We start from the raw sequence: 10922 nt of genomic DNA on the forward strand, positions 1-10922 counted from the left end.
TGATTACAAGATCTTATCTTTTAGATTTTTCTCAATATATAGAAAAATATAGTCATGTGGGTCTTGTTTGATTCGTCTCAATGATACTTTATTAATATTCAATTATTATAATTTTTACTAATATGTAATGAAAGATATAATGATTTTTAAATATAAGCATAATCTGAACTGATCTGATCTGAACTTATTTTTTCTGATCTGATCTGATCTGATCTGATTAGATCTGAAATAAGCAAAAATAAGGTGAACTGAACATAACCTTAGGAATACTAATTCAAAACATCAAAAGTAAAAAAAGAATAACTGCCAAACAAAAAAAAAAAGACTGAAAAATTGACATCATTTTTCTAGAATTGACGAAGTCTTATGTTGCTATAAAAAGTAACAAAAAGGTGATTACTAAAAAAAAATTGTAGGTGGGGTGGGAAATGCACAAAAGCTAGACCTTTTGACAAGCCACGTGTAGATGAGGATCCCGTTTACACGAAGCTAGTTAAAATCCCGCGTTATTTCTTAGTACTCTGTTGTAGTAGCAGCAACAGCAAGCACTACTCCACAAATCAACAGTCTGAATGAAAAACGTCGACAACAAGCCCCCCCTTTTAATATAAAATCAAAATTATATACTTCCTCCGTTTTCTAGTACTTATTACACTTTTTAGTGTGAAAAGTTTCACATTACTCGCTATATTTTTTTTTAACAATAAATTCTCTTTATCTCTTTCTTTTCACATGGGTCCTTTTTTTTTTCTCTCTACTTCTTTTTTCTCCAAAAATTACCTAAAAATTCGTAAATAGAGAAGTGTAGCATATAATATGAAACGGAAGAATTATTACACATAAAATACAAAATAAAACTATATAATAGTGCCAATAAGAGGACGGTCCAAATCGCAATTAATGCCACAGAAATTTTTTTTAAAAAAACCGTCCAATTTATTCACTTAGACCCGTACTTTGCAAGCCAACCCTCTTCAAATTTTACCGGCAATTGGCGGTCACCATCACCCACCTGTTTCCCACACATAAAATGAAAATCCCCTCTCATTTCCTCTCCCTCTTCTCACTTTTAAACCAAACAGTCCTCCCTCCCCTTATTCCAGTATTCACACTCTCTTTCATTTCTCTCTCCTCAAATTTATCCTTTTTTTTCTTATTAAAATTCCCTCTCAAATGAAGCAGCAGCAGAATCATCTCTATATTATTTAATGGATGCTGATAATAATAATACTAAGAAGATCAAACTTGAAGAAGAAGAAAAAAATCACATAGCAACTTCTAAAATGCTAGACACTACTACTTCTAACCACAACAATAATACTATCTTCTCCGATCAGATCATGTTTGGTTACAACAACAATAACAACTTATTCGACGTTGCGGCGCAACCGTCGTGTGAGATGCTGATGATGGGAAGCTCTGGTAGTGGAGGATTTGATAAGAACAACAACAACAACAATAACAACTACATGGGTTTTATTGATATGCTTGGTATCCAAGATTATTATGGCGGGTCAAGTAATTCGTTATTCGATCTGCTACCACCTCCTAATACTCCATTTATATCAGCATCATCATCATCAGTGTCAACCACAATATCACAAAGAATGATGCAGCAAAACGTGCACACTCAAACAGTACTGGATCCGTCTCCGAGTAATTGTTCTACTATACCTGGAGAATCATCGGAGGTTGTTAATACACCTGCAACACCAAATTCTTTATCCATTTCTTCATCGTCGTCAGATGCTGTCAACGATGAACAACAACATACTCAGCAGCAGAAGACACAACAGAGTAAGACTGTTGAGGTTGTTAACGATGATGTTAACGATGATGAGGACAAGACTAAGAAACAGTAAGCTCGCTCTTAATCTCTTTTTACTTAAAATTTAAAAATGAATAATGATCGATGTCTGTTTATTAATTATAATTAGTAAATAGTAATCTTTTTTTTATAGATAAAATGTTCTAAAATGTGGAAAGAATTATTTTCATTATTGATATATGTATATTATTTCATGCTCTGTTTACTCTTGACTAACTACTTAGTCAATAGCCAGATATTATGGACGAAATTATAAAAAAAAAATATGAATAGATTAAAGTATGAGAAATGAAATATATTTGGTCAATGGGTTTTGGTTTTTTTATAGTTATGAATTTATAGCGGATTGGATTCCTTAATTGTTAAGGAGTTGGGTTTATCCATTTATTTCTTATTATTGTTTTAATTTATTTATTTATATTTTTTTTAAAAAATGTTATTAGTACTAATAATAAATAAATTGGGGATGAAAATAATAGGTTGAAGCCAAAAAAGAAGAACCAGAAAAGGCAGAAGGAACCGAGATTTGCGTTCATGACAAAAAGCGAGGTTGATCACCTTGATGATGGCTACCGTTGGCGCAAGTATGGCCAAAAAGCCGTTAAAAACAGCCCTTACCCCCGGTACTCTTTCTATATATCTATATCAACTCCTCATTTTATTTCCTTTTTTGATTTTTTCTCTCCTCATCAACCACTAATTTAGGCATTTTTTCCAATTGTGTCTCTACTTCTTTGCGTAAAAGAGAAAAATGTTCTTCGTTATAAATAAATGAAACACTCCTTTCTTTTATGCGAGAATTTTTTGAGAGAAATGATTCATTTAATTCAGAACAGAAGAGGTATATTATTATGGATCGGATGATTTAATATTTTTCGCTCCCTTTATAGGAGCTACTATCGTTGCACCACGGTAGCATGCGGGGTGAAGAAGCGAGTGGAGCGTTCTTCTGATGATCCTACTATTGTAGTGACAACTTATGAGGGACAACACACCCACCCGTGTCCGGTTTTGACACGGGGAGGGATTGGAATTGGGATCGGGATGGGGATGGGGATTGGAATGATGTCGAATCCATCCCTTTTAAATCAATGCAGCACCACTCCCACCACACCATCTGCTATTGGTGGGAGCGGTCCTGCATCATCCCAAACTTTCCTAATCCAACACCCTCAACACTATCAGTTTAACAATATATACCCTCATCATCAACAACAACAACAACAACAGTTTCCAAGTTATTTTCTTAACCCCTCGTCTCAAACTTCCTTAAGCTTCTCACCTAGTGGTGGTGGTGGTGGTACTAATGGTGGCGGCCAACAACCTAACACGATTGCTCTTCAGAGAAACATGTCGCGTCCTCCTTGTTCTTCCTCCATGAACCAGGTTAGAGATGATGGACTTCTACAGGATATTGTTCCATCCCAAATGCGAAATGATCAACCAACTAAAGAAGAGTAGGAAATCTGGATTACTACATATATTTCTACATATATATTATTCTATATTCAGATGATTATAATGTGGGATTTTTGTTACATAGTAGTACTAGTATATCCTTTTTTTTTTTTGTCTATTATTTGCTTTAATTAGTTTTTAGTAGGTATTAGTGCTAACATTTGAGGATAATTAAGGTGGCTTCGCCATCTTTGAAGCAGGAGGAAAGAGGTGGAAGGAAACTCAATATTCATCATTTTTCAGAAGGCCCTCAGTAATCTTGGTTTTGGATTGTGGTTATTGATGGGTAATTTTAATTGATTTGGGTTTATGAATTTCCTAGATTCTTTTCTTCTTTTATTATACAAGTATTATAAATTCTGTATATCAAGCTGTTTCTTAATTTTTACTTTAATGGAGAATATTCAGTAATGACTTTTAGCCTTTAATTATTGAGTAATTAAGTTTATCACTACATTTGTGGCAATCCATATTACGTTCATATGTGCAATCCATATTAAATTTTAGATCTATTTCATGGCATATTGATCGATAATGCATGGTTTTTACTAGTTATCTCATTATATAATTAGGGTTAGGGTTTTGGTATGGAGCATATTATGATCTTTGAATGAGTGCAACTTTCAGATTTAGCGTCTCTTTTTGTGTGCATGACACTTTAGAAGTGCTGCATTGGGGAAGTGAAGACAATTACGCGCATTACCCAAGCTTTGGAACTCGAACCTGTGGCTTTTCTTGTGCAAAGTAGATAAGAATAAAGGAACCCTAAAGATGATGAAATGTGGAACTAGTTTTCTCTTTTGACAGTTTGAAAGTAAATACTTTATTTGTTTCAATTTAGTTGTGACGCTTTCTATTTTAAAAAGTTTCAATTTAGTTGTGAAATTTTCATTTTGGGTAATAACTTCTCTCTATCGCTCTCCTATCACATATGATCCTTTTATTTTCTTTCTCTATCTCTCTGCTCTCAAAAAATTGTCTAGGAATCCGTAATTTAAAAAGTGTCACAACTAAAATTGAAACGAAAGAAGTATTATTTTTCTTTTCATAACCTAGTGTTTATTTCATCATGTAAATAAAAATTACTGCGTCCTTTTTCATGATGAGATTAGTACCTACACAAATTAAAGAATTTTTGATTGTGAATTGGGGCAGGTATTCAAAGGCAAACAATAATATTAATTACATTGGTACTTTGTAGCTGATGAATAAGTGTGTATTTACTTTCTAAGTAAAGAAAATTATAGGATAAGAATAGGTGAATAAACAGTCAATAATCTAGAAGGGAGGCAATATTATGTTTTTTGATTTTGTTTTATTCTTCAGATGGATATACAGTACTACTAAATTAGCACTTTTCATTGGTCAATAGTCAAATTTAGCGGGTCAAATTCATTGAAAGTAAGGAAAATTAGGGAGAAGAGAATATCTAACTCTCTAATACCCCAAATTGAAGAGATTTTAGTGTGGTTTGAATTCATGACTCGAGATCATATTACATATATACAAGTCATATATTATGTTTATATATGAGGGATGACTCAGCTGGGTAGAACATCTTTTCCAATTTTAATTAGGAGTTTCTCACATCAAAATAAATCTTTTTGAATAGGATTCCCTTATATTTTGCACAACTTTTCAAGCTACATCCTTATCATAACAAATAATATGTAGGTTTAGATTATCTAAAGAACACTTATATATCCTACGAAAATAGTGAAATAATAGTCTATTTTAGCAAGATATCAAATGATAAACCGTTTACCTGAAAAAAGTAATTTTTTCAAAGACTGACCCAAGCAACGAGTATAAACTGGTTAAGATTTAGCCAAAATGAATTACTTATTGATCTAAAAGGATACTACGTAGTTTTCTTATGTTCTTATATAAAACTTGTTTTCACTGGAACCTAATTCTCTCTCTGTGACCCAATTAAATCTCAACACTCACGGTTTCTCAGTCCAATCTATGGACCAGGTCCGGTGGGAGGGAAAGATATAAAGGCAAATCCTACCCCAAGAACCTTCAAGCGCCAAACCATGACCTCAAAGTGAGGAAGTGTGAATGGCACCGTACGTCTACACTAAGCTTAAGGAGAGATACATGCATATATACTTGGTCAGATTATGGGTACTTTTGCTTTGCATGATCTTCTAGAGCACCCATAGAAGTTGATCACATCTATACCTAAAATCAGGACCTTATTTACTCTTTATATTACAATTCAAAGAGAAAATAAAAAGGACTTTTTTTTTTTCATGCGAATAATATGCATTAGTCCTTTCCGGGAAAACACAGATAATAAGTATCCAAATTAAAAGAGTATATCTTTTTCAAGTTTTTAAACATGTAAATCTCTAACTTGCTAAGTTGCTTATTTGTTGAGCAGCAGGTGATAGTCTAATGGTATTGGCATCACCTCCGATCCTAGAGATCATGGGATCGAGTCTCACCCCTTGTAAGGAGGGATCCCCAATTTCTCCTCTTCCTTGCAAGGGACTTCATCTTAAAAAAAAAAGTTGCTTATTTCTTAACATACTATGTGTATTGTATAATTGATAGTACTTCACAAACCCAAATTGGACCAAATTAGTGAAATCCTTATATGTTATTATACAGCTAATATTACTGGTATGAGAGAACACTGATCATATGATGTTCCCCGTCATATGACACATTTTTCCTTATCATTAAACTTTGCTTTAATTTGCCCAAATTAATGAAACAATGATTATTTGTGTTACCGTGTACGTAATCTAGATATAGTAATTGTATATACCATTAATATGTATCTTGTCCTGTGTTATACATGCGGTGTATATGAGGCCAATCAGCTACTCAAAATATATATGGTGCAATATTTATCAATTTAATGCATTGCACTTATTAGTTTGCACTCCAAATTAATGGAGGGATGGTCTCAAATTAATTAGTTTGAGCTATTATAACCTTCTTTTAGTTAGCTCACTATAGCTAGTTAGGTACGTAGCTGCTTATTTATGAGTGATGTGCGTTTTAACATATTGCATCTTATTGAGGTTAAACGGGTTGATTATATCAAGTCCGGATCCTCTAGAGTGTTAATGAAACTCTACAAGATAGAGTTGTATCTGAGCCATACATTTTAAAATCAAGGGTTCATATTGGTGGAGGGGGGAAATTTAGGGGCAAATTTTTATGAGATAAAATATGAGGGATTTTGGAAAGAGAATATATGAGCCGTTGATTTTTTTATTCAATGATTGATATTGCTTAAACTCTACCTTGTAGAGTTATTTTACAACTCTAGAAGATCCAAACACGATTATATCATATACTACTAAAAGTATATTAATTGAAACTGACTCTATGGAATTATAAAAGTTGATATATTTAGAATTTGTAATACCTTAAAGAAAATAATAAGATCCTAAATGATATTATTTAGTCTTATTACATGGTCAAAATCATATACTCCTAATTAAGTATTCATGAAAAAAAATAAGGTCAAAATTGATGAATTGCCTTTGATAAAGTAATGGGTTATTAATAGATCACATGAGGGAGATATATAGAATGAAGGGAGTATTACTTTTTAACATTATACTAATTCAAAAACTAAATTACATTTTAATGTTATTTTCGACGATTGATTAAGATTAAAAAGACGGTTAAACAGTGAGATAATTAGGATGAAAGAATAAAGCTTTTGATATATTATATATCAAGGGTATTATTAATAGGTGAGAGTTATGACATACATTGATCCAACTTTATATATACCTCTACCTTTCAAGTTGTAGCAGTTTATCAAAGGATTCCAAATTTGTAAATACTAATTGTTAAGGGATCGGAGCACACATGTCAGTGATTGGGGAATTAAGGTTTTTTTCACAAGAATTCATTTCACAACTTAAGACTAAAGTTGGGAAATTTCAAAGTATCTATTAGAAATTTAAAACTAGAAAGTGATGTTAGGTTTTTGGTTGCTTTTTGTCTCCTTCATACAATCAACTACTTTAAGATGAAAGTTAGACCGCAAACGAATGATCTGAACTAATGATAGCCTTATTTCTCTTTTTCTTCCATGCCGAATAGAATATCACATGTACAAATGCAAAAGTATCTATTTTAAACATATTGGTTCGGCATCAAGTAATTGAGCGCTAATAATGATATACTGTGTTCACAATCACATTTGTCATACTTATAAGTGCTTTCATAACTAACTATGAGGTAATCAAGGATGTTTTGGCCTAGTGATTAAAATTGAGGTGCTGTGAACGATATGTCACATATTCGAATTCTCCTTTCTCTTCTTTGTACTTTGTACTGCTTGAGTTCACTCATTTTGCTCATTTGGAGAAAATAATCTTGGGATCATGGTAATTGGTACACCCAGGTGTACTATAAATATTCTCATACTGCTTTCGTGGCTCATATGAATAAAAAAAAAACATAAGATACTATTATTAGTTTCTCCATTCTTATAAGTATAGGTTTGAACATCATAGAAAATATAGGTTTGGAAATCTGCACATGCATTGGGAAAATATTGTGAAACAACGAGTATAAAAGACTATATTTTTTATTAATAAAGATAAATAGACAACTATCCAATATTTATTGTTGAACACAACAATGAACTATTGTGTGAAGTAAGAACTTCTATTGTAAATTTTGCATAATAAATTGCACTTTATATTATTCAACTGATTTTAACACATCTTAAGTAATTTGTATTTATTGAAATTTACTTAATGAAATATATTTAAACCTTTCGAACTTATCCTAATTTATTTTGAACATAATTTTCTAAAATATCAAATCAAAATAAATTCAATATAGACATAACAATCTATAAGAAATTTGATTAAAAGTAGTATGGATATTGTCGCTTTAAGATCTTTATCAATTACGCTAGATAATAACTAAAACTCGAAATTATGGATAAAACTTGAAAAGAATGGTTCTTTATCCTTTAATTTCATGATTGGGGGTTGGGGGGATTGGGATGATCAAGCGTATTGGAGATTGAAAGGGATGTTTTGCTACCACCACAGTCCACAGAATAAGGGCAGCTTTGGAGTAGAAGATGACTAATTAAAAAGGTAGCTTTTTACACTAAAAGAATTCTTTTATGGCTTTTAAGTCTCTTCCAAAAAGTTTTGTTAATGTATGTTGCTCTTTTGGCCATGTTTATCTTTTCATTTAGTCATTGCAGACAGGCTCAAACTTTTCAGACAAATGATTGTTGCTATAATATTCCAATGAATAACTAGCTGTACACGCTTCAGCTTCCTAATTAATGTACCATGATCTATCACCCATTATATATTCCTTTTCCAAATTTTACCCTCTTTCTATAATCTAGATAAATATAATTGATAGTTAGATATATCTATAGAATCTAACATAATTTATAATTAACTTCAATATAAAAAATGGAAAATGATATACGTAGCCCTTATGGCTATGTATAAGGTGCTTAAAATGGAAATAAAATATTGAATCAAACATTTATTACCTCAGTTGATGTGAAAATATGTCTTGAATTCTTAAACTGTTTCCATTTAAAGAAATGTATTTAATGCTTATATGTAGCCCTAAGGGCTACATATAACATTACCCATAAAAAATCTCGTCCAGTTAGTTTTGGCTAATGACTACTTATTAGTAGTAATTTCTATTATGGATAGACCTCCATAGGTTGTATGATACTTTGAATTTTGACTAGCTAATTTTAAGATCCTAACCTGCATTAAATAAATTTGCTAATTACTAATTAATATTGTCCATCTTAAATTGTTGTGTCAATTTTGGTCATTACTTTTTTTTTTTACACATATATCAATTGTACAGTATAATGCAATAGGCAATTAGGCATATTACAAGCTATAACATCACCAACAAGGCAACAACAATAGCAAAATATTTGGATAAATCATTTGGCAATTCAAATGATCATGATCGTATGTGTTCTTATTGAATACATATGACATGTTTGACAAAACTAACGATTTTAGTAGCGGTTAGCGGTTGTAGTAGTTGTAATTGTATGAGGTAGGTGCTAGTTGTTTACTAGTAGCTGTTAACGATTAACGATTAACGATTAACGATCAAAGTAGTTGTTTAATTAGAAGTGTTTGGCAAAAGTAGTTGTTGAAATTGTAAAAGACAATAAATGACATTTATCAAATATGAAATAAACTACAACAATTTCATATGTCAGTTCAATAGTTAAATTCAATATTTATTTTCCAAATAACTTAGGGCCTGTTCTTTTCGGCGTAAAGCAACTGAACTGAATTGAATTGAACTTAACTGAAATGAATAGTGATATGTGAGAGTAAAAGTATTGTCCAGAGTTGAACTGGACTGAACTGAATTGAACTGAACTGAATTGAATTGAACTGATCGAACTGAATTGAATTGAACTGAAAATAAGCCCGGGAGAACATACCCTTACACTGAAAAAGTTGTATACGACTTTTTAACTGCTCAAAGAAATATATAGATTTAAGATAATATTCAACCCTAAAAAAATTTACGATTTTTTCACCAAATACCCCTTACAAAAAATTTATTCACCAAATACCCCAACTTTTTTCAAAATTCACCATATACCCCTGACTTTTAGCAAAATTCACCAGATATCCTTACTATTAACGGACGTTAGTGCTCCGTTAGCCTGTATTTACAAGTTTACCATAAGTCAACCTAATTAGCCCTAAGTTAACCTAATTAACCTAATTAAACCTAACTAAACCCTAAACTCTCCCTAACCCAACCCCCCACCCCTACCCCCAAACCCTAGACCCACCAGCCCCACCACCCAACCCCAGCCCCACCCCTCCCCGGCATCCCCCGTGACCCCCTTTCCGACAGCCCCTTGCTTCGCTCGTGCCTCCCCTCCCCCTCCGTCCCTCGCGCCTCCCCTTCCTCGTCCCTCGCGCCTCCGTTCCCCCTCCCTCACTCTCGCCGGCGAGCTTGTTTTCGAAGTTCTCCCCACCCAGATTCCGACCAGATCTCTTTCTTCCCACCCAGATTCCGACAACAATTTATTCGTCGACATGTTGTTGGGTGTTTGTTGGTATGCCGGCGAGAGTGAAGGACGGGGAGGGAAGGCGCGAGGGACGGGGAAGGGGAGGCGCGAGGGAAGGAGGGGGAGGGGAGGCGCGAGCGAGGCGAGGAGATGGGGGCTGCCGGAAATGGGATATGCGGGGGTTGCCGGGGAGGGAGAGGGGAGGCGCGAGCGAGGGGAGGGGGGCTGCCGGAAATGGGATTTGCGGGGGTTTCCTGGGAGGGAGAGTGGAGGAGGTGGGGCAGGTGGGTCTAGGGTTTGGGGGTACGGTTGGGGGTTGGGGTTGGGTTGAGGAGAATTTAGGGTTTAGTTAGGTTTTTTATGGTTAATTAGTTAACGGAGTACTAACATCCGTTAGTCAAAAGGGTATTTTGGGTAATTTTTCTAAAGATTTGGGGTATCTGGTGAATTTTGTTGAAAGTTAGGGATATATGGTGAATTTTGAAAAAAAGTTGGGGTATTTGGTGAATAAATTTTTTGTCAGGGGTATTTGGTGAAAAAATCGAAAAATTTATATTACCTATTTTAACTAAATTGCTTGTGGAATGAGGAGTATATAATATTATGAAATAT

The 10922-nt window shown here is 33.5% G+C and overlaps 1 protein-coding gene across 1 annotated transcript; it reads left to right on the plus strand.

Annotated features, from left to right (window-relative positions):
* The first annotated feature begins 983 nt into the window (after positions 1 to 983).
* On the plus strand, positions 984 to 3714 carry LOC104888469 (WRKY transcription factor 23). The gene is made up of 3 exons (XM_010673459.4): positions 984 to 1858; positions 2308 to 2451; positions 2719 to 3714. Exons 1-3 carry the CDS (start codon positions 1209 to 1211, stop codon positions 3287 to 3289), a joined length of 1365 nt encoding a protein of 454 aa, XP_010671761.2. The 5' UTR covers positions 984 to 1208; the 3' UTR covers positions 3290 to 3714.
* The last annotated feature ends 7208 nt before the right edge of the window (positions 3715 to 10922 follow it).

This window comes from Beta vulgaris, chromosome 3 (genome assembly GCF_026745355.1).
Source record: "Beta vulgaris subsp. vulgaris cultivar EL10 chromosome 3, EL10.2, whole genome shotgun sequence".
Classification (NCBI taxonomy): Eukaryota; Viridiplantae; Streptophyta; class Magnoliopsida; order Caryophyllales; family Amaranthaceae; genus Beta; species Beta vulgaris.

What these genes read in the sequence shown, in the direction of transcription:
- LOC104888469 (XM_010673459.4), top strand. Translation starts at nt 1,209, where the DNA reads ATGGATGCTGATAATAATAATACTAAGAAGATCAAACTTGAAGAAGAA. An exon ending in GAGGACAAGACTAAGAAACA is followed by an intron (nt 1,859 to 2,307) that starts GTAAGCTCGCTC and finishes TGAAAATAATAG; the next exon opens with GTTGAAGCCAAAAAAGAAGA. An exon ending in AAAAACAGCCCTTACCCCCG is followed by an intron (nt 2,452 to 2,718) that starts GTACTCTTTCTA and finishes CTCCCTTTATAG; the next exon opens with GAGCTACTATCGTTGCACCA.